This window comes from Oncorhynchus mykiss, chromosome 19, assembly GCF_057628025.1.
Source record: "Oncorhynchus mykiss isolate SJ-2025 chromosome 19, ASM5762802v1, whole genome shotgun sequence".
Taxonomy (NCBI): Eukaryota; Metazoa; Chordata; class Actinopteri; order Salmoniformes; family Salmonidae; genus Oncorhynchus; species Oncorhynchus mykiss.
The window spans coordinates 23,436,493-23,463,791 of record NC_143040.1 but is presented as its reverse complement, the minus strand read 5'-3'; the positions used below and the strand labels follow the sequence as shown (position 1 = coordinate 23,463,791).

Sequence of the window (27,299 nt, the reverse complement as noted above, 5' to 3'; positions counted from 1 at the left end):
TCATGAATAGGAGATTGGATGTATAACGTAATAAGCAGTACCGTATTTCAAAAAACAGCGCGCATAACTTTTTCAATTAACCACACCCTTTGCACTATGACGCCAACCCATAAGATCCTTTTACTTCAGTGTAAACGGACGTGAACAGTGACCAAGAACATTTTCCACGAAAGCGTTTTTGTTGTTATTTAGACGCTTATTACCAACCTGGAACTCAAAATATGACTAATTTAACTGCACATCATTACATTAGTTACCTCAGGTAGTGTCTAATTCGCGCTGGAGACAGGACTTGGTTGATAGCTAGCAAGCGTTACCTAAAACTGCTAACAATGGCTAACTGTATGATTTTTCACACTCAAATCGCCTCCATCATGGAGGTACTAGCAAATGCAGCCGTGGCAGATATCTGTAAACTCGTAGACGACGACTATGCAGTGTTTCGTTTGGAAATAACTCAAAGCCAGAAAGAAAACAGGGCATTGCGGAGGAAACTACAGCTACTGGAACTGAAGATGGCGCGGGAGCGCGTCCTCGCTAGTCGTCACAGTAGTGTCAAGATCCTCGACCGATATAGAATGGCAAGAGGTACATTTTGATGTTGCCGAGGCTGTCGCCCCGTTCCTCTCTGCGCATGTGTTCAGATGTGTGAACCAGAATTGGATCTTGGTCAGTGTTTGGATAGTATGCAATACTTACCCTGTTTACCTAGCCATCTTGCAACAACAACAAAAATAGTTTGGGACCAGGCTTCTTGCACTAGGACAAAATATTATATTCTAACCAGATTCTGGATTTACTACGTGTCCTGTTGTCAAACTCAATTAAAATAACATGATATATGGAACAATAAATAGTATATCAAGAAGTTATAAGAAGTGTTGCCTTACATCCTAGACAGTTTCAATAGTGTACAATATAGCATTGGGCGTTGACAGTACCTAATTTAAGCACCTCTTTTCCCCCAATCACTCTCTTAGATGGAGGACATCTCACTCGAGGCCACAGGAGCTTTGTGAAGCAAGCGGCACATAATGCGTGTAGAGATGACCAACCAATTACTGTTGATGAGGGGAGTGGAACCTCAACCCAGCATGTTATCGTGATCGAGGTTACTGTCTTAGTGTAACATTAGAATTTACAGTACATCAAATGGCTCCCCTTGGCTATTAATTTGCTTACGTGTTCACCCTTACATATCTAACATATTGTGAAACTTCCCTGACATATTGTTATCCAATTAAACTAATTAACTGGTAATAACCTCCTCTCTTCTTGTGTCAGTCTGCAGATGCAGATGCTGCTGGTCCTGGGGTCAAGCTGGAAAGGTCTGAAGGAGAGGAGGACCCACGGAACAGCAGAGACATCCAGACTGGAGCGTCCCATGTAGCCACGGAGGACCTCACCGCCACCGCGCCCAGGACCCGATGCAGAATCACGGAGGTCAGTGGAACGCCGAACGCCGTCCTCAAGTCAGAGACGGACACAGAGACTTTAACTGAAACACAAAGACTTTTACACACAGGATCTGACCACAGGTCAGACCCAGAGGGGCTGGGGCGACTGGGCTGTCCTCCTGTTCCCAGCTCAGATTATTTACTTTACGATAACCTGAGCCCGAGGGTGGTTCAAGTTAATTCCCATCGAGGCTCGGGTGACGTGTTAGAGGCTGGCAGTGATCTGTCTTGTTCTTACACTACAGAGATGGACCCTGGCAACATATCATTGGGTTTAGAGAGACAAACTGATCTGTCTAGAGGGGACTGGAACCTGTACAGTAGTAGTGCATACTCTGAAGGGTGCCTAGATAAGAAAGGGGAGGTTATAGTCTTAGATGAGGTGACTGTAAAAGTGGAGGGCGATGTTCCTCTGACATGGAATGTAGACGAGACTCCCTCAGGAGAAGGACACTCACAAGGTAGAGATTTCTTAGATTATAGGGAAAGCTTAGAGACAAATCCAAATGTCACGACCGACTCCCCTTTACACACACTCAGGGATCGAGACCCAGTGTCCACGTTGATGGGGCCTTCCAATTCACACGGCCGTGTCCTTTTTGATCAGGTATTGAACTCAAACAACAGATCTAGAGCCCAGGCTCAGGGAGAGGGAGCAACATCAAGCAGTAGTAAAGAGAAACGATTCCTCTGCATGTTCTGTAACAAAGGCTTCAGCTGCATCCAGAAGGTGGAAATCCACCAGAGGGTCCACACAGGAGAGAAACCCTTCAGCTGTACACAGTGTCACATGCGCTTCACCCAGGCTGGTGACTTAAAGAGGCACCAGAGGGTCCACACAGGGGAGAAACCATTCAGCTGTACCCAGTGTCAGATGCGCTTCTCCCACTCGTCTAGCCTGAAGAGGCACCAGAGGGTCCACACAAGGGAAAACCCTAAAGGTACCCCCAGTGTAAGAAGAGTTTCACCAACTAGAACAAGCTAAAGATGCATCTGAAGGTCCACACAGGAAAAAGTCTGTTCGCCTGTACGCACTGCAGGAAGAGGTTCTCAGAGAGGAGCTACCTCAGGATACACCAGCAGAGAAAACATTCCACTCTATAACATTGAAAGTAACCATTCCACTCAATAGCCTCTGATGTTTAGATCAAATCCTGCATTATAGACAAAGATTAATTTTCATTGTTAGCAGAAAATATCCACAGATGCATTTAGAATAGTAAGAGTAACATATTTCAGTGTTGAATATTCCTGGGTAGAATATTGCATCCAGACATTGTGAGATATAAGGCATATTATAAGCCTAAAGTCTGTTACATATTGTGTTTGTACTGTGTAGGATATATGATGTTCATACAGATTGAGACATATTTTAAATGTACATTTTAGTCATTTAGCAGGCACACTTATCCACAGTGAATTACAGTTAATGCATTCATTTTAAGAAAGCTGGGCTGAACAACCACGTAACACAGTCGTAGCAAGTACATTTCCTTAAAGTACTTACCAGCAAAGTCCGTGCTAGTAGGAAGACTCATTCCTTTTTGGAAGGGACTCTGCTGTTCTAGCTTCAGGGGGAAGCTGGTTCCATCATTGGGGTGTCAGGACAGAGAAGAGCTTGGACTGGTCTGAGCAAGAGCTGACCACTCGTAAGGGTGGGGCGGTAAAGAGACCAGAGGTGGCAGAATGGAGTGCTTGGATTGGGGTGTAGGATTTGAGCATAGCCTGAAGGTAGGGAGGGGCAGTTCACTTTGCTGCTCTGTAGGCAACCATCATGGTCTTGTAGTGGATGCGAATTTCGACTGGAAGCCAGTGAAGTGTGCCGAGGAGCGGGGTGACATGGGAGAACTTGGCGGACTGCAGCGTTCTAGATAAGTTTCAGGGGTTTGATGTCACAGGAGGGGAGCCCATCCAACAGAGAGCTTCAGAAGTCTAGACGGGAAATGACAACTGCGTGGATTTAGGCCTGCTCTGCTTCTTGTGTGAGTAAGGGTCGTACTCTACGGATGTTGTAGAGCATGAACCTTGGAGCGGGGTAGGCCTTCGCCGGGAGTAAGAGTGAGCTTGAGGTGGTGGGCAGACATCCAAGCTGAGATACGTGTGTATGTGTGGTTTTCATATGGTGTATTTAACAATTGTTTGTTTAATAAACACAATGGGACTTTTCTAAGACTTTTATTGACTTGCTTTAGTATACATCACATCTGATCTCACTCTATTCTGCAGACACACAACAGCGCTTTATATGCATTATACACTTCAATATAAATACTACACACTAACACCTACTGTTCAAGGTAGTTTAGTCATGTTTGTCTGACTTTTGACATGATAACTGACTTATATTTACCCACAACATCATATTTATGTCCACCATGATGGGTTTAAAAACAATCAAGTCCTTCTGAAACTACAGTATAAGACTCAAACATAGTGGGGCTGGGTAAACACTCCTGAGCCATACTTGTGAACATTAGAAACCGTTTAAATGTAAACAGTTACTCTGTTTCACTCATTAATTTACTTGCACGCAATAGTAGACTACATTGTAGCTGGTCCCATCAGATAACCTACACGTTAGTCCGATGTGAACCTCACCAGATGACAGTGATTATTTCCTGGAACAAGTTCTGCATTAGCCAATTATAAATGTTGACGTAGATTGAGGAGAACAAACACGAGCCAAGGAGCGACCTTAAAGTCAAACGCTCATTATTCTCCTACAGATGGCAGTATTGCAGTAACAGTGTTAGTTATTTTTTTAAAGTTGATCAAACCCACATTGGCGAGCATCCACACTCGAGGAAAGTTTATCGTTTATCTCCTAAAGCAGGGCCGGTCCTAGCTTTTGGGGGCCCTAAGCGAGATTTGATTGGGGGGGCCACCACCTCACAGCAAAACATTTTGTGCCCTTTGACGGCAGAGAGAATTTCAGTTTTAAAGTTGCTGTAATTCTACACATTTTGCCATGGGGCTCAGGCCGCTTATGCCTTGGACCTGCCCTGTTCTACAATACACCTGTCAATCAACTAATCAACGCATCCTACTGCACGCTGTAGGCCTATTCATAAGGTGGTAACAAATCAAATGTATTTATATAGCCCTTCGTACATCAGCTGATATCTCAAAGTGCTGTACAGAAACCCAGCCTAAAACCCCAAACAGCAAGCAATGCAGGTGTTGAAGCACGTTGGCTAGGAAAAACTCCCTAGAAAGGCCAAAACCTAGGAAGAAACCTAGAGAGGAACCAGGCTATGAGGGGTGGCCAGTCCTCTTCTGGCTGTGCCGGGTGGAGATTACAACAGAACATGGCCGAGATGTTCATAAATGACCAGCATGTTCAAATAATAGGTCTGGGACAGGTAGCACGTCCAGTGAACAGGTCAGGATTCCATAGCAGCAGTCAAAACAGTTAACTGGAGCAGCAGCACGACCAGGTGGACTGGGGACAGCAAGGAGTCATCATGCCAGGTAGTCCTGAGGCATGGTCCTAGGGCTCATGTCCTCCGAGAGAAAGAAAGAAAGAATTAGAGAGAGCATACTTAAATTCACACAGGACACAGGATAAGACAGGAGAAGTACTCCAGATATAACGAACTGACCCTAGCCCCCCGACACATAAACTACTGCAGCATAAATACTGGAGGCTGAGACAGGAGGGGTCAGGAGACACTGTGGCCCCATCCGATGATACCCCCGGACAGGACCAAACAGGAAGGATATAACCCCACCCACTTTGCCAAAGCACAGCCCCCACACCACTAGAGGGATATCTTCAACCACCAACTTACCATCCTGAAACAAACACAAACATCTCCGCCACGGCACAACCCAAGGGGGGGCTCCAACCCAGACAGGAAGATCACATCAGTGACTCAACCCACTCAAGTGACGCACCCCTCCTAGGGACGGCATGAAAGAGCACCAGTAAGCCAGTGACTCAGCCCCTGTAATAGGGTTAGAGGCAGAGAATCCCAGTGGAAAGAGGGGAACCGGCCAGGCAGAGACAGCAAGGGTGGTTCGTTGCTCCCGAGGCTTTCCGTTCACCTTCACACTCCTGGGCCAGACTACACTCAATCATATGACCCACTGAAGAGATGATTCTTCAGTAAAGACTTAAAGGTTGAGACCGAGTTTGCGTCTCTCACATGGGTAGGCAGACCATTCCATAAAAATGGAGCTCTATAGGAGAAAGCCCTGCCTCCAGCTGTTTGCTTAGAAATTCTAGGGACAATTAGGAGGCCTGCGTCTTGTGACCGTAGTGTACGTGTAGGTATGTACGGCAGGACCAAATCAGAGAGATAGGTAGGAACAAGCCCATGTAATGCTTTGTAGGTTAGCAGTAAAACCTTGAAATCAGCCCTTGCCTTGACAGGAAGCCAGTGTAGGGAGGCTAGCACAGGAGTAATATGATACATTTTTTGGGTTCTAGTCAGGATTCTAGCAGCCGTATTTACCACTAACTGAAGTTAGTACTAAATACTACTTTCCGGGTAGCCGGAAAGTAGAGCATTGCAGTAGTCTAACCTAGAAGTAACAAAAGCTTTAATTAATTTTTCTACATCATTTTTGGACAGAAAGTTTCTGATTTTTGCAATGTTACGTAGATGGAAAAAAGCTGTCCTTGAAACAGTCTTGATATGTTCGTCAAAAGAGAGATCAGGGTCCAGAGTAACGCCGAGGTTCTTCACAGTTTTATTTGAGACGAATGTACAACCATTAAGATTAATTGTCAGATTCATCAGAAGATCTCTTTGTTTCTTGGGACCTAGAACAAGCATCTCTGTTTTGTCCGAGTTTAAAAGTAGAAAGTTTGCAGCCATCCACTTCCTTATGTCTGAAACACAGGCTTCTAGCGAGGGCAATTTTGGGGCTTCACCATGTTTCATTGAAATGGACAGCTGTGTGTCATCCGCATATCAGTGAAAGTTTAGGCTAATCTGAAGATGGTGCTGGCTAAAACTAAAACTGGTGAGTGTAGAGAGTATAGAGATATTGTTATCCACGTCGGCACCAACGATGTTAGGATGAAACAGAGGTCACCAAGTGCAACATAGCTTCAGCGTGTAAATCAGCTAGAAAGATGTGTCGGCATCGAGTAATTGTCTCTGGCCCCCTCCCAGTTAGGGGGAGTGATGAGCTCTACAGCAGAGCCTCACAAGTCAATCGCTGGTTGAAAACTGTTTTCTGCCCCTCACAAAATATAGAATTTGTAGATAATTGGCCCTCTTTCTGGGACTCACCCACAAACAGGACCAAGCCTGGCCTGCTGAGGAGTGACAGACTCCATCCTAGCTGGAGGGGTGCTCTTATTTTATCTACCAACATAGACAGGGCTCTAACTCCTCCAGCTCCACAATGAAATAGGGTGCAGGCCAGGCAGCAGGCTGTTAGCCAGCCTGCCAGCATAGTGGAGTCTGCCACTAGCACAGTCAGTGTAGTCAGCTCAGCTATCTCCATTGAGACCATGTCTGTTCCTCGACCTGGGTTGGGCAAAACTAAACATGGCGGTGTTCGCCTTAGCAATCTCACTAGGATAAAGACCTCCTCCATTCCTGTCATTATTGAAAGAGATCGTGATACCTCACATCTCAAAGTAGGGCTACTTAATGTTAGATCCCTTACTTCAAAGGCAATTATACTCAATGAACTAAGACCATTCACTGCTTTCAGGGTGTGTTCATAGTCATAGAGACAACAAAGTAAGAAGCTAGATATTAGGCTTACACTAATTGTGTGAAGAGGAGAAGTGCAGGCAAAACCCTGTAAATGAAGATTACCAATACATTTTATGAGTAGCTTCTTGTTCCTGTTGCTGACCGACACACAGGCTACTGGCACTGCTACATAAATAATCATTGCTACTATAGGCTATATTACATAGAATTGTAGGCTTACATTTACAATGTTTTATATGCATTTTTATAATCTACTTTTTCACATATCCATTGTTTCAGTCGAGGGCCCACAGTGGAGCGCTTTTTCCTCAAATTAAATCCTTGCCCAGAGGAGGATTCGAACTCGCGGCCATCGTACCTTGCCGTCTCTGGGTTTACTGCCTTAGTGGATTACACCACCAATTAGTGATGGCAGTAAGGGTAAATTACAACTATTTGACAGGACCACGAGCGTCGTCAACTTTTTTTAAAACAATGTACAGTACCAGTGAAAAGTTTGGACACACCTACTCATTCAAGGGTTTTAATTTGTTTTTACTATTTTCTACATTGTAGAATAATAGTGAAGACATCAAAACTATGAAATCATGTAGTAACCAAAAAAGTGTTAAACAAATCAAAATATATTTTATATTTGAGATTCTTCAAAGTTGCCACCCTTTGCCTTGATGACAGCTTTGCACACTCTTGGCATTCTCTCAACCAGCTTCAACTGGAATGCTTTTCCAACAGTCTTGAAGGAGTTCCCACATATGCTGAGCACTTTTTGGCTGTTTTTCCTTCACTCTGCGGTCCAACTCATCCCAAACCATCTCAATTGGGTTGAGGTTGGGTGATTGTGGAGGCCAGGTCATCTGATGCAGCACTCCATCACTCTCCTTCATGGTCAAATAACCCTTTCACAGCCTGGAGGTGTGTTGGGTCATTGTCCTGTTGAAAAACAAATGATAGTCCCACTAAGCACAAACCAGATGGGATGGTGTATCGCTGCACAATGCTGTGGTAGCCATGCTGGTTAAGTGTGCCTTGAATTCTAAATAAATCACTGACAGTGTCACCAGCAAAGCACCATCACACCACCACCACCTCCATGCTTCACGATGGGTACCACACATGCGGACATCATCCGTTCACCTACTCTGCGTCTCACAAAGCGTTGGCGGTTGAAACCAAAAATCTCAGATTTGGACTCATCAGACCAAAGGACAGATTTCCACCGGTCTAATGCCCAATGCTCGTGTTTCTTGACCCAAGCAAGTCTCTTCTCATTGGTGTCCTTTAGTTGTGGTTTCTAAGCATAAATTCGACCATGAAGGCCTGATTCACGCAGTCTTCTCTGAACAGTTGATGTTGAGATGTGTCTGTTACTTGAACTCTGAAGCATTTATTTGGGCTGCAATTTGAGGTGTAGTTACATCTAATGAACTTATCCTCCGCAGCAGAGGTAACTTTGGGTTTTCCTTTCCTGTGGCAGTCCTCATGAGAGCCAGTTACATCATAGCGCTTGATGGTTTTTGCGACTGCACTTGAAGAAACTTTCAAAGTTCTTAATTTTCCGGGATTGACTGGCCTTTGTGTCTTAAAGTAATGATGCTGTCATTTCTCTTTGCTTATTTGAGCTGTTCTTGTCATAATATGGACTTGGTCTTTTACCAAATAGGGCTATCTTCTGAATACCACCCCTACCTTGTCACAACACAACTGATTGGCACAAACACATTAAGAAGGAAAGAAATTCCACAAATTTAAGAAGGCACACCTGTTAATTGAAATGCATTCCAGGTGACTACTTCATGAAGCTGGTTGAGAGTGCCAAGAATGTGCAAAGCTGTCATCAAGGCAAAGGTTGGCTTCTTTAAATAATCTCAAATATTCAATATATTATGATTTGGTAACTACATGATTCCATGTGTCATTTTATAGTTTGATATCTTTACGGTTATTCTATAATGTAGAAAAAAAAACGAAGAAAAACCCAAGAATGAGTAGGTGTCAACTTTTGACTGGTACTGTATGAATATAAACATACATGTTGTATAATCCTCCTACAGCTTTATTGCTGAACATTGTCTAACATTAGTACTAACAGCAAGTAGCCTTGTCAAGGATGCATCAATACAATATTGGCATATGTTGTTACAGACCAACAAAACAAAAAGCAACCTGGAATTTGTAGGTTTAAAATATCCCTCTGGTGGCCAGGGTTGACCTATTTTAAGAAATACAATTTGTTGGTGGATATAAAGTCTAAGATCTTTGATAGGCTGATGTGGAATTTTGTTCCAGGAAATAATTAGTAATCTGGTAAGGTTAGCATAGGGCTAACGTGTACCAGGTTATCTGATGGGACCAGCTACAATCCAGCTACAAATCATGTGCAAGTAAATTTATGATTTTAATTGGCTGATGCACTTTTTGTGACAGAGCAACTGTTTGAATTTAATGTTAGTTTCAAATGTTCACAAGTATGGCCCATCCATCATTAAAGTGGTTTATTATCTGTGTGTACGTACCTGAGGGAGTGTATGTCTGTGTAATCTGTATCACCTGTCTTTTCCAGGAGGAGGAGGGTCCAGAGGTGCTGCTGGTGAAGGAGGAGGGGTGTGAGGAGGGTCTGGGGAACCCTGAGGGGAACATGGTCATGGAGGACAATCAGACTACACCTCCTCCTGAACCCACAGAAGAACCAGCTGAGCAGCACAGGACCACACACAGTCTCACTGAGGTGAGCCTACTGTGAACTACTGTCTGAATGGTATTTGTTCAGGGCCTGTATCCACAAAGCCTCTGAGTAGGAGTGCTGATCTAGGATCAGTTTAGCCTTTTAGATCATAATGAATAAGATTATATGGCAAGATCCTAGACCAGCACTCCTACTCTGATTCTCTTTGTTGATACGGGCCTAGGTCTTCATACATGTTGTCTTAAGTGTGGGACCATGCCTTTGAATTATCAAACCAAGTAATCAAATGAACTAACATGTTTGTATAGTACTCATAGCAATCCCTCATTGCCCAATCAGAAGTTGCTCCATAGCAAGGTGCTCATCAGATTTCTTGATCCAACATCCTCTCACTCTGTATCTTACAGTCAGCAGGCATGGAGGATGGGAAGCCTGATCTGCTGCTGGTCAAAGAGGAGACAGTAGAAGATGCGCCAGAGAGCATTGATCTGTTGAGTGGACTAAGGATGGGGGAGCAAGGTAAGGGAGAAATGCATATAGCCTACGTACAGTAATGACTGCTTTATACACTCTTGGCATTCTCTCAACCAGCTTCACCTAGAATGCTTTTTGCCTGGATTGTTTTTTCTTAAATCAATGTAACTTATGTTTGAATACATAGAGTTTTCTCTGCCATGTTCGTAAAGTCTATTTTCTAACCTCTTCCTGCAGGTGGATGGCTGGAGGCTAACAGAGGAGACTGGGTGGCCATCTTGGATTCCCAGACTCAGATGGGTGCAGCCAAGGGCCCAGGGGATAATGTCACTGAGCAGGACAGGACTAGAGGCGACATAGTGGAGGTCAGTGGATGGGACAGTGTCCTCAACTCTGGGCTGGGGAACAACACTGTTAACCACAACCAGAAAAAGACAGTCGAACACAAAACAACAACCAAACTTAGTCTCCACAACAGACTGGCTGAGACCAGGGCGAGGCATAGATTTGGTCTGCAGGTACGGGGAGGTGTCCGTATGTGGCGGAAGAGAACAGACGCAGACTCGGCTAGCGATGTTCCATCCTGCTCCTATAGTTGTGATTCAGAGAGACTGATGGTACCTCAGGTTAACCCCCTAACAGATGCTGCCTTCAGCCTGCCTTCTATAGGATCTATCAACTGGACAATGGACCCCGAGACATCACAGACACGCCCAGGCCTTTGTCCTCCTCGCACTCTCCTGTTAAACCAGACCTCAGACAATGCCAGTGTTTCAACGCTAAATGGCTACACAAGCTCATTGACAAATGACAATAGTAGTAACACTGTCAGTAGATCCGGTGGCAAAGAGAAGCGCTTCCCGTGTTCATTCTGTGGGAAAGCCTTCAGTTTCCCTAAACAGATGGAGATCCACCAGAGGATGCACACAGGGGAGAAACCCTTTGGCTGCCACTTGTGCAGGGCTAGTTTCTCCCAATCGTCCAACCTGAAGAGGCACCAGAGAGTCCACACAGGGGAGAAACCCTACAGCTGTCCCCAGTGTGAGAAGAGGTTCTCACGCCAGCACGATCTCAAGATGCACCTGAAGGTCCACACTTGAGAGAGGCCGTTCACCTGTGCGCACTGCGGGAAAAGGTTTTCAGAGAGGAGCTACCTCAGGATACACCAGCAGAAAATGCAAATGGTCCATGAATAGTGTATACCCACTGGGTTCACCACGTCATTTCAACATGTAGAATTGGGTAATACTTGGTATTTGGTAGATACATTGATCTATTTTCACCTACTCAAAATGACAGCTAAAAGTTTGCTGAATTCCCAATGTGTTATCACTATGCTTTCAACCATCTAAAAGTGAAACCAAATTCCAAAGGAAAAATCTGTCAGATTTTTGGTTTCGTTTTCACCTATGTGTTGTCACTGAGCTTTCAAAAATGTAAAATCACACTAAAGTTCAAAGTTAAAATCACACATTGTCAGATATTGTTAATTTATACAACAACTTAATGTGTTATGACTGTGATTGATCTAATAGCACTACCAAATGTCCACTATTTTTGGACAACTTAAGATGTTGTACACCGCATTCAGCCAAGTGTGTAACATCCTAAGGTGCCTGCGGCTCACCATTTAAAGCTAGTTAAGGAGGGAAATTATGCCTTTGCAGCCTGAATGAAGGACGTTATATGTACGAGCCGGTCCACAGGGGAAACGAGTGTATTACCGGGAATGCACATCAATCCTAGACGATAGTGCAGATCTAGCGGCCACTATAGGCTGGCTTTCCTGTAGTGGTGCACTATAGTGGTGCAATTGCCATCATACTTGAGACACTGGCGATCTCATAAAACAACTATCTTAACTTGAAATTGGTGCTGACTATTCGTATATCTCTCTTAGCAACCTAGATGTTGTTTCAGCAATTAGGCATGAGAGCCCGGGAATTATCGTGTGATAATTCCCAACTAAGGGCTGTTCTTATGCCCAAGGTAAAGCGAAATGACTATTGTAGCTGGAAACTGATTTTGTAAATTTTTTTTAATGGAATATCTACATAGGCGTACAGACGCCCAATATTAGCAACCATCACTCCTGTGTTCCAATTGCACTTTGTGTTAGCTAATCCAAGTTTATAATTTTAAAAGGCTAATTGATCATTAGAAAACCCTTTTGCAAGTATGTTAACACAGCTGAAAACTGTTGTCCTGATTAAAGAAGCAATAAAACTGGCCGCCTTTAGACTTGTTGAGTATCTGGAGCGTCAGAATTTGTGGGTTCGATTACAGGCTCAAAATTGCCAGAAACAAATAACTTTCTTCTGAAACTCGTCAGTCTATTCTTGTTCTGAGAAATGAAGGCTATTTCTTGCGAGAAATTGCCAAGAAACTGAAGATCTCATACAACGCTGTGTACTAGTCCCTTCACAGAACAGCGCAAACTGGCTCTAACCAGAATAGAAAGAGGAGTGGGAGGGCCCTAGTGCACAACTGAGTAAGAGGACATGTACATTAGAGTATCTAGTTTGAGCAATAGATGCCTCACAAGTCATAAACTGGCAGCTTCATTAAATAGTACCCACAAAACACCAGTCTCAATGTCAACAGTGAAGAGGTGACTCCGGGATGCTGGCCTTCTAGGCAGAGTTCCTCTGTCCAGTGTCTGTGTTCTTTTACCCATCTTAATCTTTTCTTTTTATTGGCCATTCTGGGATGTGGCTTTTTCTTTGCAACTCTGCCTAGAAGGCCAGTATCCCGGAGTCGTCTCTTCACTGTTGATCCAACATATGTATTATGAACTTCTAGATTCCATTTGAGACCAACCAAAGCTTGAAAACTACAGGCCTATATGTATTGTCTCTTTTTACTTTTACACTGGGCTGAATTGAAACAATAGCTGTTGATGATGTTCCAAATGCTATATAGGCCTAAATAGCATCATTGATGATATATGATTCATGAAGAAGGGTTACATTTCATTTTCTCTGTTTAACCTACCCTTTAGAATGACTTCCATAGCAACAGTGAATCTATTAAGTGGACGTTTCTCAACAATCATTCTAACGATAGCACGTTGGTAATGGTCAATGACGAATAGCTAAGCAGGGCTGGACTTGTAGATAGATCCACTCTCTAGCCTATTGTTTGTGTTTTCGTTAAGTGGATAATACGTTTTTTGTTTCAAAAGTATAAATAAAAAATGTCATGTTTGACTTTTTTCTAATCCAATGTATTTTCCACGTCACAATACGTTGAAATAACGTTGCTTTAACCAGTTCTTATCCCGTGGGTAGTGATGTGTAATATAGTACTAGTTAGTTTGTTTGTAGTTCATTCTGTTGGTATTGGACGTAGCTGGGAATTGGGTGAGATGAACTGAGGAAAGAATGAGTATGGTGAGGCAGAGTAGATGATGGTTGGTGTGATGATGTCTGTAAAATGCTAAAGTGATAAAGTGACAAACTTTGTCCCTTTAGGTGTATTAGATAGTCATAGTGCCTTAATTCATGTTTATTTGACATGAAGTTGTGTGTAATATAATGTTGAACCTTTTCCAAAGTATTCTAAAATGAATATGATCAAAGCGAGCGTACCAGATTTACAGAAATGGTCAAGTGTTACCATAGTGAGAAGTTATTCTACTTGTCACGTATGGTTTTGTACAATAAAAATGATCCTAATGCCATTTTGTTGAAAACCTACATTGATTCTGCTGACTAACTTGGTTATTTTGTATCATTTGCAGACTGTTTGGACCTTTTTATATATATATAAAAATAATAAACTCCAATAGCTCCATATGGCTAGGTTCTTGAATCAGTGTTAGTTACACTTCATTGTGGTTAACATTTTATAATATGTCATGTTTCTGTGTGTACAGCAAAGGGTTTCTTATATATACCTTTATATGCTCTTCTGAACAATCTTTGTTTACAGTCTGCAGTCCATGAGAACCTGCTGATATCCAGTGTTACTGGCAGGAGAGACTGGGCCTCTGAAGTGGCTGGTCACAAACCCTGGCCCCAGATCAGAACCCCGGATCAGGGCCATGGATCAGGAGCCGGCGCTCTTCATTTCCGAGTCAGAACCAGGACCCAACCGTGAGGGACAGAGACTCCACCACCACACAGAACACAACCAGTGGACAGGTGGACTGAACAACCTCAGTCCTGGTGGTCATCAGAGAGACAGAGGCTCCAGTCAGGGATCCAGTCTGCAGCCCAGACCCTTCTCTTCACAGTCTCAGTGCAGGGATGATACAGGGCCTGGGGCTGATAGAGATAGACCTTCCTAATCCTATGATACAAACACTACAATATCCATGATGAACAGAGCAGGTCACCCTGGGCATCAGCTTTCACAGAGAGCGGTGGGAGACCCCCTGGTGGAAGTCTATCAGCAAATTGGTCTTCTCCTTCAGGGTCTCATCTAATGCCTGGTGACTGGGTTCATAGAAGGCCTGGGTCTAGCCTTCCTCAGCTGGCTAATCCAACTCCACGAATACAGACAGGGTCACGATGGGTGTTCCCCACGAGAGGTACCTAGCCTATAACACAGCAGACAATCCTAACAACACCCAAACAATGACTAGAGGTCAAGGAGGGAGCTCAAAGACTAACCACCTGAGTGTGGTGGATCCTGCTTCTACCACCTCTGGTGTCATTGCGTCACAATGTGGGAAGTTGAGCATTAGGACTGACACAGACAAGCCTTACGCGTGGGAAGTGCTTCGCCTATGCAAACTATGTGAAGTCGCATCAAACCATTCACACCAATGAGAGGCCCTTCAAGTGCAAACTATGTTACAAGAGCTTCTCCTTCCTGAGTAACCTTATCAGACATAGGAGTGTCCACAATGGGGAGAAATCATAGCAGTGGATATCTGGGGACCATTCTTTAGCTAAAATATTATAGTTATCATGTGAAGTGTCTTGGGGTTAAGAGGGTAATTAACCACATGCCCTTCATTAACTTGTCATTTGAAACAGGCTTGTGTAAATACCTGTTTTTAGAGAGACTGTAATCCTAGGCTCGTTCAAAGATAGTGATTATGAATAGGATGTGTGATAAGCAGTATTTCAAAAGAACAGCGCGCATAACTTTTTCAATTAACCACACCCTTTGCACTATGACGCCAACCCATAAGATCCTTTTACTTCAGTGTAAACGGAAGTGAACAGTGACCAAGAACATTTTCCACGAAAGCGTTTTTGTTGTTATTTAGACGTTTATTAACACCCTGGAACTTAAAAGATGACGAATTTAACTGCACAGCATTACATTAGTTACCTCAGGTAGTGTTTAATTCGCGTTGGAGACCGGACTTGGTTGATAGCTAGCAAGCGTTACCTAGAACGTCTAGCTATTAACAATGGCTAACGGTATGATTTTTCACACTCAAATAGCCTCCATTATGGAGGTGCTAGCGAATGCAGCCGTGGCAGATATATGTAAACTCGTAGACGACGACTATGCAGTGTTTCGTTTGGAAATAACTCAAAGCCAAAAAGAAAACAGGGCTTTGCGGAGGAAACTACAGCTACTGGAAATGAAGGTGGCACGGGAGCGCGCAGAGAGGACAATGCGAGAGCGCGTCCTCGCCAGTCGTCCCAGTAGTGTCAAGATCCTCGACCGATACAGAGCGATGGCAAGAGGTACATTTAGCAGGCAGGGTGTTAATGTTAGATTTAATCTAGTCTTAGTCATTTTGACAAACATATCATTCAGTCATATAAAATATAAATAAGTCACATTTTGTCGTTTGAGTAATGATTTAGTCTAGTTATTGTCAAAACGACGAAAACAGTGGGCCATTTTAGTCAATTAAATGCCCTTTAATTTTAGTCACATCACATTTGTATTGCCTCATTAACCTACAATAAACATAAATCACACATATACAGTGTACAAAACATTAGGAACCCCTTCCAAATGTTTACTCTCAGAACAGCCTCAATTTGTTGGGGCATGGACTCAAGGTGTCAAGCATTCCTCTGGGAGGCTTCCCCATGTTTACTCCAATGCTTCCCACAGATGTGTCAAGATGGCTGGATGTTCATTGGGTGGTGGACCATTCTTGATACACATGGGAAACTGTTGAGCATTGCCTTATTTATTTTATAGCATACTGGGTGACTGTCATTCATATTCCTTTCACCCTGCTTAAATGTAACTTCGATAGGTTTTAGGTTACTACATGATACTCAAATTTTCCCTACACCCATCATGAGGTTGCTACAACCTTGCCTATGAATGAAAGTTTACAATGTAGAGGTCGAAAGAAACATTTGAGTAATCAAGGTGACAGACAGTGACACATTCAATACCACCTTGCACACTCTTGCCTGCATCTAGCTGATCTTGCGTGTAATCATTAATCCAACAGTTGCAAACGAGAGTTTCTATTGTACAAATTCAGCTATGTTTATCCCCGTTCTGTTTGCTTCCATTGAATAAACGTTTTTCCAACGGAATCGGCGGAACGAATACACCCCTGATCACACGCAAACACAGTTCACTTTCATTGCAGCTGCATACAAACGGCATGATCACTGCTCGTTAATTCCTTGCAGGCTTTAGTGTACAATACATCAGCTGTCTGTGACCGGACAACAAAACCTTTCCAAGCCAAACCTTCATATCATAACCGCTACACACAGCCTACTTCGTTGTCAACATAGCTACTAGAACTAACGTGTTAAACCCGCTGCAATCATGCAGTACAGTTAGCAAGAAGTTAAGTAGTTACACTGGCGGGCCTCGTGGCATTAAATTAAAACCAAAAGTTGACCTTGACTTGGGAATGTTAGTGTTGGCTAGCCATAGCCAGCTAGCTAACATGGCATCCCTCGCAGTTTGAGCTGAGTGTTTGAGTAGACTAAACTAGCTAGCTGCATTCGCTAGCAAAGTGAAAATCGGGGAAAAAATACAAAATATCTCTCGCTTTCTTGCTTCTCCTTAATTTTTGAAGAAATGTATTTATTCAAAACTATCCAACTATTGTCTTTCTCTCTTTGAGTCAACTACTCACCACATTTTATGCACTGCCATGCTAGCTAGCTGTAGCTTATGCTTTCAGTACTAGATTCATTCTCTGATCCTTTGATTGGGTGGACATGCCAGTTCATGCTGCAAGAGCTCTGATAGGTAGGAGAATGTCCTCTGGAAGTTTTCATAATTACTGTGAAAATCTATGGAAGGGGGTGAGAACCATGAGCTTTCTAGGTTTTGTATTGAAGAGGAGGACGGAAACTAGCTGTCCTCTGGCTACACCATGGTGCTACCTTAGAGTGCTGTTGAGGCTACTGTAGACCTTCGTTGCAAAACAGTGTTTTATAATCAATTATTTGGTAAGATGTGAATATACTTAGTGTAGTTTTATCTTAAAAGGTTAACTTTTTTCAGGTTTTAATTATTTTTTTATTAAATTCACTGTGGAGGATGGTCCTCCCCTTCCTCCTGATGAGCCTCTACTGATCAGATGAAAACATGACTGGTTGTGTTTATACCACAATAAAATGTAATACATTTTAAAAGTTAAATAACAGATCTTTACGACTACGCCCACAGAGATCCTATTGAATTAACAGAGATTGTATATTTAATTCTATGACTAAGCTCGTCCATACCGGGAATAAATTAAATCTACTTTCACCCCTGCTTATATAAGAATTATCTGGCCATGTAAATTCCTAATTCGGGCTACATAGATAATACACATTACATACAAAACAAAAATACACACAGAAGCGCAGAGCAGTGTTTCGCCCAGTGATGTAGTAGAGTGACTAAACCTTGATTCCCCTGTGCTCGAGTCACGAGTTGCTGTGGCTGAAGTCGGACCAAGACTCGGGCACTGGGACTCAAAGTGCTCAAGTCTGAGTCACTGGGTCCACATGAACTCATAATAAAGTTATTTACCCAGTCAAATATAGTGTAGTGGCAAGAGGAATTTAGCAACTAGTGTCTTCTAATCAGCCAATCCCATTCCAGCCATCACTTACCTGCTTCTCTCCATCTGCTCTTAATTATGAATGCTCATCTTTTCCTCCATTTAAAAAAAAAATGAATTTAGCTGTGATGCAGTCCCTGATCAGTTGTATGTTGTTACATTTGTACATTTGATACATTGGAGCAGCTCAGAAAGTGAGCCATGTTGATACATTGTATATAATTTCATCCTTGGTATAACCAGTGCATAGGCCAGTCTGGGTAGGCTTTGCAAGTTCTGTGTCACACAGCAGTGCCAGAGAAGAAAAACAGTTTTGCGACAGGCATGTGTGCAGGTTTACAGCAAAGAAAACTGTAAAAATCCAATATGTGTTGAGTAGGAAGTGTGAATATCAGTGACAGGTTTTTTTTGTGTAGCACGTGCATAACGTTTAGAAAACGGGAACAAGCATTGGAGGGGACGGGCGAACAGGACTCTAGGCCACTAGAATTTTTCTGCCGTGGTATTGCGATACTTGGCCTGGTATCGTTTGTAAAATGTGACAACACTACAGCCTATAGGGATGAGGTCAGTGACCTGGAAACCTCTCCCTTCACGTCAGCAAGACAAAGGACCAAAACGCTCCCATTCTCATTGACAGGGCTGTAGTGGAGTTTCAAGTTCTTCGGTGTCCACATCACTAAGGAAGTATCATGGTCCACAAACACCAACCCAGTTGTGAAGATGGCACGACAATGCCTCTTCTCCCTCAGGAGACTGAAAAGATTTGGCATGGGCCCTCAGATCCTCGAAGTTCTACAGCTGCGCTATTGAGAGCATCTTGACTGGCTGCATCACCGTTTAGTATGGCAACTGCTTGGCATCTGACACAGAGGCCCAACTCGGAGGAAAATCTGTCTCCCTCCAGTAGGATGGTCCTGGTTTGATCATTTTCGCCCACCAAGCAATGAGTTTTTATAGGGAGGTCAATGATAGTGTTGAATTTTGCCAACAAAAAAATGTTATGCCTTATTTGCTACGTGAGTTTTCTTTGGTCGAATAGAAGCTTCGTAATGCTTAATGTGTTACGAGTGTAAGTACGACGTGACATCCCGGCAACTTTGGGGGAAAAAACATTTTATATCGTAATTGCTTCGAGATGGCTATTATAAATGTAATGAGGCTAGTAGCGTAGCTTCTTTCTCCATTGAATATTGGCGGTTGACGTCAACAACCCTCATCGAATATTAAAAAAAAAGGATTACAATAATGAGACGTATCCACCAATCCAAAGAAAGGATAGTTGGGAGCTAGACAGCCCTCCGTGCCGCTTTGTGGACAACAACTCCCATTGTTAGGGCGGAGAGATGTGTAGTATCTTGTCAGTATATCCATGATCGTTGTCTCTTCTCCCCTGTGATCCGGAAACCGATAAGTGGTCGAGGAGCGTGTCAATCACTGACGTATAATAAGAACTGGAGACTGTATCTAAAATGTCTGACCGTAGTTTTTCCGGTTTATACAGACTAACATCACATGCGCACTAGCACATAGGGAGCAGCGACGACGTCATCCCAAAACATGGCAGACATTGGGTGAATATAAAATGTTAATATCTTTGGCTGTGAGTGATTATATATTAAATATAATTAAATTGGTGTTTTGTGCACAAAGGTGAGGACTAAAGTGTTTTAGGAATTGTCTAATCGCACTTCTCTATGTGATTGCCTATAGAAATTGCCTTTATCTGCCACACCCCCTTTGAAACAGCTATTGTATTTTCAGAGGAGAAAAGCATGCACACATTTAACAACGATATGCTACTTAACCTTTTATCTATAAAATGTCTTGCACAGTTAACTTAATTTGTTTTGTTTTTTATCATATTACACATTTATTTTGGGATGCACCTGTAAACCTCATTTGCCTGTTTGAAATTGCGGAGAAAAAGCCATTGTCTCAGTCCAGTAGTGTAGTGGAACGAGATTGCGTGAAGATGATGTACGGCGTAGTAAAATACGTCACGATGTGAGTGCGGATTCACAGCTCAGGGCATTTCGCCCGCTTCCCCTCTGCTCATGTGTCCCCTCTGCGCGCATGTGTTCAAATGTGTTAACCAGAATTGGGTCTTGGTCAGTTTTTGGATAGTATGCAATAAATCCCCTGATTACTTAGCTATCTTGGCGCAAAGACACAATGATATTATAACCAGATTCTTCATGTACTGCATTTCCGATTATTTACTCAATGAAAACAATGTGATGCATGGATCATAATACATCAATCAATAAATAGTATATCAAGAAGTTATGAGAAGTGTTAACTTACATCCTTGCCAATTCTAGACAGTGTCAATAAATATATTGTTGAGCATTGACAGTAGCTAAACTAACCACCTCTTTCCCCCCAATCACTCTCTCAGGTGAAGGACATCTCACTGGAGGCCACAGTAGCTTTGTGAAGCCAGTGGGACACCATACATGGAGAGATGACCAACCAATCACTGTTGATGCGGGGAGTGGAACCTCAACCCAGCACGTTATCGTGATAGAGGTTAGAGCACATTCCCTACGACATTGTTATCCAATTCAACTCATGTACCGGTAATAAACTCCTCTCTTCATGTGTCAGTCTGAAGATGCAGAGGCTGCAGGTCCTGGGGTCAAGCTGGAGGGGTCTGAAGGAGAGGAGGACCCATGGCACAGCAGAGACATCCAGACTGGAGCAGCATCTGGTGCGCCCCATGTAGCCACGGAGGACCCCACCTCCCCTGCCCAGCCCAGGATCCGACACTGCATCACGGAGGTCAGTGGAATGCCGAACTTCGCCCTCAAGTCAGAGACCAACACCAAGACATTAACTGAAACACACAGGCTATTACACACAGGAACTGACCACAGATCAGACCCAGAGAGACTGGGGCCACTCAGCTGTCCTCCTGCTCCCGGTTCCGAATACTTACCGGTATTTCACCAGAGCCAGAAGACGGTTCATTCCCGTGGAGATGGTGATGCGTTAGAGACTGGTGTTGATGATCCGTCTTGTTCTTACTCTACAGAGATGGACTCTGGCAACATGCCCTTGTGTTTAGAGACACAGAATGATCTGTCTAGGGGGGGGTGGAACCGGTACACTAGTAGTGTATACTCTGAAGGGTGCCTAGATAAGAAAGGGGAGGTTATAGTCATTGATGAAGTGACTGTGAAAATGGAGGGCGACATTTCTCTCACATGGAATGCAGATAGTCACCTAGGTGACGGACACTCACAAGGCAGAGACTTCTTAGATTACAGGGAAAGTCTAGAGACAAATCCAAATGTCGTGACCCACTCCCCTTTACACACACTCAAGGATCGGGACCCAGGGTCCACATCAATGGGGCCTTCCGATTCACACAGCCTTTTCGGTCAGGTATTGACCTCAAACGACAGCGCTAGAGCCAAGGCTCGAGAAGGGGGAGCAACATCAGACAGTAGTAAAGAGAAACGGTTCCTCTGCATGTTCTGTAACAAAGGCTTCAGCTGCCTCCAGAAGGTGGAGATTCATCAGAGGTTCCATACAGGGGTGAAACCCTTCAGCTGTAACCAGTGTCACATGTGCTTCGCCCAGGCTGGTGACCTGAAGAGGCACCAGAGGGTCCACACAGGGGAGAAACCCTACAGCTGCCCCCAGTGTGAGAAGAGGTTCTCCCGCCTGGACAAACTGAAGATGCACCTGAAAGTCCACACGGGAGAGAGGCCGTTCGCCTGTACACACTGCAGGAAGAGGTTCTCAGAGAGGAGCTACCTCAAGATACACCAGCAGAAAAAACATTCCACTCTATAACATAGAAAGTAACATTGCACTCCATAGCTTCTGAGGTTTAGATCAAATATTGAATTAAAGAGAAATATGAAATTGTATTGTCAGCAGAAAAGATCCACAGATGAATTTGGAATAACGAGAGTAACAGATTTCATTGTTGAATATTCCTGGGTAGAATATTGCATCCAGACATTGTGTGATATATAAGGCATATATATATATATATATATACCTAAAAAGTCTGATACATAGTGTTTGTACTGTGTAGGATATATGTTCACAAATGCCTATTTGATTACTTCCATTAAACTATTTAATTTTTTAAAGTTCATGCATATTTTTAGTTGAGATGTGTATGTGTGGTTTTCATATGGTGTATTTAACACTTGTTTATGTTTAATAAACACAAAATGGGACTTTTCACTCTGACTTTCATTGAATCTGTCTTTAGTATACATCACATCTGATCTCACCCTAGTCTACATACACCCAAGAGCACTTTATAACCAATATACACTTACTAAATATACCTACACATACCCACACACTAACAAACACCTACTGTACACGTCATTATAGTTTAGTCAGGTTTGTCTGATGACTTTTGACTATTTTTACTAACATATTTATGTCCACCATGATGCGTTTAACAGTGAAGTCATTCTATTACTACAGTATAGGACTCAAATGTAGTAGAGATGGGGAAACACATTTTAAAAGTGTGTTTATTATATGTGTGTGTGTGTACTTGAGGGAGTGTATGTCTGTGTAATCTGTATTACAACTCTCTTCCAGGAGGAGGAGGGTCCAGCGGTGCTGCTGGTGAAGGAGGGGTGTGAGGAGCGTCTGGGGAACCCTGAGGGGACCATGGTCATGGAGGACAACCAGACTAAACCTCCTCCTGAACCCACAGAGTAACCAGCTGAGCAGCACAGGACCACACACAGTCTCACTAAGGTGAGCCTACTGTGAACTACTGTCTGAATGGTATTAGGTCAGGGCCTGTATCCACAAAGCTTCTGAGTAGGAGTTCTGAAAGGAGTTCCTTTTAGATCATAATGAATAAGACTACGCAGGTGGGGACCTGATCTTAGATCAGCACTCATACTCTGAGATGCTTTGTGGATACAAGCCCAGGTCTTGATTCTTTTTGTCTTAAAGGGCCCCACTTAAAGGGCAATGCTGCCCCTATTTCGATGTAATTCCTGTCTGTCCTGGAGTGGAAATGCTTGTTTAGTTTCCACCTCTGAAGAATGACGCAGTGGTGATTTCCAGGCTGAGTGGAGAAACAACAACAACAAATAGGCCACTGACAGCCGTCAGTGTAGCTAGCTAGCATGCTAACCTTATCTAGCTAGCTAATGTTATCTTAACCACACTGTATTCAAAGGATTAGCCAGCTGGCTAGGCTATCGCTGGTTCTGGGGACGGATTTGTAATAAGCATTTAGGGAAAACAAAAAATGGATAGGGGAATTAAGTCTTTGACATCACCATCTGTTGTTATCTCCAAAGTTTGACATCTTCCAAAAATTGTGGCCGCGAGTTCGCACTAGAAATCATTTTTAAGAATACATTTAAGCTCCGGTTATATGGATAACTGTAGAACAGTTCAAGACGCGTTTTTCTACACCGTAATGGACACGGTGCAACCGTTGTTAGGCTGCGGGCAGGCGATTCGGCTGCGGTACAGCAAAGTAAAATCCAATGATCATGGTTCTCACAGGGGAAGTGAAATTATGGGCTACAATGACTTTGCTCATGATGCACGCCCAAATGACAAGTAACAACACCCTGAGCGTATCGGACATGAAACACCAATACAAATGTAACAACAGCACAACAAAATAAATAAACAGGTTCCTTGAATTTTCGTGGGTGCCTTTTCATTATAGGATAGACACTTGTGTTTTTTAGCTGCACCAATCAAAGCATTGGAGCGTGTAGTGAAGCACAACTTTAGTGGTCAAAACCATTTATCTCGGGGGAGCGGGGTTGCAAAATGCAATCATATCACGCAATTACAACATTTCTAAAATGGTCAGATAGTTTAAAAAAAAATACAAAATAGACACATGTGATAATTTATCAATGGATTATGATAATTTTCTGTTGAATTGTTTGGCCCAGCTCAGTCGCGAGTCGCGGATTGGTAGAATTTTGCAGGTGTTTCTAATTAATAAACAATGCCATGCTGGTCGGTGGTAACGTTCAAATAAAACCCAGGCCTGAAAAGAAACATATCCTGAAAATAATTTTCATTTCATCTCATAGGAAAGACACAGAATTGTCACGGATTTCGAGGAATGGCCCCCTTCAGAATTTCTATTTCAAGCACAAATATGTCATACTTTGACAAAAAAAATTGGACCTATTTAGGTAAATCGTTGTACAACATCATGGTAAACATGACGCTCTGGCCATCATATTTCAGCATATTAAAAGTGAACTTCTGCGGTTTTGTAAGTGTGGGACCATGTCTTTGAATTATCAAACCATTAGAGTTTCAAGTAATCAAGTCAACTAATATGTTTGCATAGTACTCATAGCAATCCTTCACTGCCCAATCAGAAGATGCTCCATAGCAGGGTGTTCATATCAGATTTCTGGATCCAACATCCTCTCACAGTCAGTAGACATGGAGGATGGGAAGCCTGTTCTGCTACTAGTCAAAGAGGAGACAGACCAGAGAGCATTGACTAAAGATGGGGGAAATACATATTTATCTGTTATTTCACCAGGTAAGTTGACTGAGAACACATTCTCATTTACAGCAACGACCTGGGGAATAGTTACAGGGGAGAGGAGGGGGCTGAATGAGCCAATTGTAAACTGAGGATTATTAGGTGACCGTAATGGTTTGAGGGCCAGATTTGGAATTTAGCCAGGACACCAGGGTAAACACCCCTACTTTTACGATAAGTGCCATGGGATCTTTAATGACCTCAGAGTGTCAGGACACCCATTTAACATCCCCCTACACAGGGCAGTGTCAATCACTGCCCTGGGGCATTGGGATATTGTTTTAATTTTTTTATTTTGACCAGAGGAAAGAGTGCCTCCTACACCACTTCCAGCAGCATCTGGTCTCCCATCCAGGGACTGACCAGGACCAACCCTGCTTAGCTTCAGAAGCAAGCAAGCAGTGGTATGCAGGGTGGTATGCTGCTGGCTACATACAGTAATATCTGCATTCATAAAATGAAATCAACACAACTTATGTTTACATAAAAAAACACACATTATAATGGATGAACTTCACCAGGTACTTGACTCAAAAATCTCCACATGTAGAATGTTCTCTGCCATGTTTGTAAAGTCTATTTTCGAACCTCTTCCTGCAGGTGGTTGGCTGGAGGCTAACAGAGGAGACTGGGAGGCCATCTTGGATTCCCAGACCGGTGAAGCCAAGGGCCTGGGGGACGGCATCACTGAGCAGGCCAGTACCAGAGGCGACATAGTGGAGGTCAGTGGGTGGGGCAGCCTCCTCAACTCTGGGCTGGGGAACAACACTGTTAACCACAACCAGAAACACAGTTGATTACAAAACAACAACCAAACTTAGTGTCCATGACAACAGACTGGCTGAGACCAGAGTGAGGCGTAGGTTTGGTCGATGGAGAAGTGTCTTATTTGGTGGGAGAGAACAGTCACAGACTAGCCTAGCGATGCTCCGTCCTGCTCCTATTGTTGTGATTCAGAGAGACTGATGGCACCTCAGGTTAACCCCCTAACAGGTGCTGCCTTCAGCCTGCCTTCTATAGGATCTATCAACTGGAACATGAACCCTGCGACAACACAGACACTCCCTGGCCTTCATCCTCCTCACACTCTCCTAATGTTAAACCAGACATCAGACAATGCCAGTGCCTCATCACTAAATAGCTACACAAGCCCATTGACAAATGACAGTAGTAGTAACGCAATCAGCAGATCCTGTGGCAAAGAGAAGTGCTTCCTGTGTTTGTTCTGTGGGAAAACCTTCCGTTTCCCCAAACAGCTGGAGAACCACCAGAGGATGCACACAGGGGAGAAAGAATTTGGCGGCCCCCTGTGTGAGAACAGGCTCTCCAACCAGTAGTACTGCGCAATTAACAGAAATGTAGATTATTTTTCAAATTTTAAACCACTAATTGACTGATGTTGGTTCAATTATTTGAATTCCATTCATTTTTTTCTGTGACCGCAATGCAGCAGTGTCTCTAGAGAAGTCAGATCAAGCCCAAATTGTGCAATGTAGTAGAGAGTTGTAGTTTCCAACAGGACAATATTCTCTGTAGTTTAGCACAGAAAACGTGGTAATTAACTACAATGACCATAATCCATTGCGTGCCTACTTGTCCGGTCTGAGACAGAGAGAGAGACCAAAGAAGGCGCGACGAGAGGGATAGAGAGTAGTTGCTTTACCTGAAAATACACGATCTAAGATTGATATTTGGTATTCAGTCATAAAAGTATGCCTTATTTACTTTGAAGAACTAAGAACACAATTAAGATTGTGATTTTTTTCACCAGCACCACCTGAAGGGGCACCACAGAGTCCACTCAGGGGGAAAACCCTACAGCTGCCAACAGTGGGAGAAGAGGATCTCTCGCCAGGACCAGCTGAAGATGCACCTGAAGGTCCACATGGGAGAGGGGAGCTACCTCAGGATACACCAGCAGAAAATGCACAAGACCCATGTATAGAGTATTTGACATGTAATGTAGTACTAGCTAGTTTGTAGTTAATTCTGTTGGTTTTGGATGTATAGGGAACTGGATGAGGTGAACTGAGGAAAGAATGAGTATGATGAGACAGTCGATATGGTTGGTGTGATGGTGTCTGTAAAAAATGCTTCACTGATGAAGAGTTGACAACCTGTCATGTTTGATGCTGATGTTTTATAATGAGGAAATGATCGTGTCTTATTTCATGTTTACGTGACAGGAAGTTAAGAATAAAAAAGATTGAGATAAGAACATAAAGATGAGTGTAATGTAGAACCTTTTCCAAAGTATTCTAAATTGTATTTTATCAAAGCAAGGGTATTTTTTATAATAAACTCCAATGGCTCCATATTGTTAGGTAATTGAATCACAGTCATAGAGATAGAGAAGTCAGAATCAGGACCGAACTACGAGGGACAGAGACTCCACCACCACACAGAACACAACCAGTGGACAGGTGGACTGAACAACCTCAGTCCTGGTGGTCATCAGAGAGACAGAGGCTCCAGTCAGGGATCCAGTCTGCAGCCCAGACTCTTCTCTTCACAGTATCAGTGCAGGGATGGA

General features: G+C 43.3%; 2 protein-coding genes across 5 annotated transcripts; both read left to right on the top strand.

Annotated features, from left to right (window-relative positions):
* Positions 1-67: 67 nt before the first annotated feature.
* Positions 68-15,161, top strand: LOC110497410 (uncharacterized). 3 transcript variants are annotated; one of them, XM_090210486.1, is made up of 7 exons: positions 68-588; positions 981-1,111; positions 1,285-2,064; positions 9,696-9,860; positions 10,226-10,337; positions 10,530-11,343; positions 15,101-15,161. In XM_090210486.1, the coding sequence occupies exons 1-7, from the start codon at positions 333-335 to the stop codon at positions 15,159-15,161; spliced, it is 2,319 nt and encodes a 772-aa protein (XP_090066612.1). In that variant the 5' UTR covers positions 68-332. The 3 variants fall into 3 exon arrangements, with proteins under 3 accessions (XP_090066612.1, XP_090066613.1, XP_090066611.1); XM_090210485.1 differs by lacking the exon at positions 15,101-15,161 and having other exon boundaries at positions 125-669; positions 1,285-1,443; positions 10,530-13,974; XM_090210487.1 differs by lacking the exons at positions 9,696-9,860; positions 10,226-10,337; positions 10,530-11,343; positions 15,101-15,161 and adding an exon at positions 2,445-2,687 and having other exon boundaries at positions 1,285-2,373.
* LOC118941346 (uncharacterized) lies at positions 14,226-26,990 on the top strand. Of its 2 annotated transcripts, XR_005037591.2 has the most exons (6): positions 14,226-15,943; positions 20,642-20,772; positions 20,851-21,024; positions 22,819-22,980; positions 25,367-25,488; positions 26,538-26,990. XR_005037591.2 is itself a non-coding variant. In XM_021573504.3 (3 exons), the coding sequence occupies exons 1-3, from the start codon at positions 15,661-15,663 to the stop codon at positions 22,042-22,044; spliced, it is 1,608 nt and encodes a 535-aa protein (XP_021429179.3). In that variant the 5' UTR covers positions 15,413-15,660; the 3' UTR covers positions 22,045-22,446. The 2 variants fall into 2 exon arrangements, 1 of the variants encoding a protein (XP_021429179.3); XM_021573504.3 differs by lacking the exons at positions 22,819-22,980; positions 25,367-25,488; positions 26,538-26,990 and having other exon boundaries at positions 15,413-15,943; positions 20,851-22,446.
* The last annotated feature ends 309 nt before the right edge of the window (positions 26,991-27,299 follow it).

Excerpts from the sequence above, each read along its gene's own strand:
- LOC110497410 (XM_090210486.1), top strand. The coding sequence starts at position 333 with ATGGCTAACTGTATGATTTTTCACACTCAAATCGCCTCCATCATGGAG. Across the intron at positions 1,112-1,284 it reads AGCATGTTATCGTGATCGAG|TCTGCAGATGCAGATGCTGC; the intron begins GTTACTGTCTTA and ends TTCTTGTGTCAG. Across the intron at positions 2,065-9,695 it reads GCCGTGTCCTTTTTGATCAG|GAGGAGGAGGGTCCAGAGGT; the intron begins GTATTGAACTCA and ends TGTCTTTTCCAG.
- LOC118941346 (XM_021573504.3), top strand. The coding sequence starts at position 15,661 with ATGGCTAACGGTATGATTTTTCACACTCAAATAGCCTCCATTATGGAG. Across the intron at positions 15,944-20,641 it reads ATACAGAGCGATGGCAAGAG|GTGAAGGACATCTCACTGGA; the intron begins GTACATTTAGCA and ends TCACTCTCTCAG. Across the intron at positions 20,773-20,850 it reads AGCACGTTATCGTGATAGAG|TCTGAAGATGCAGAGGCTGC; the intron begins GTTAGAGCACAT and ends TTCATGTGTCAG.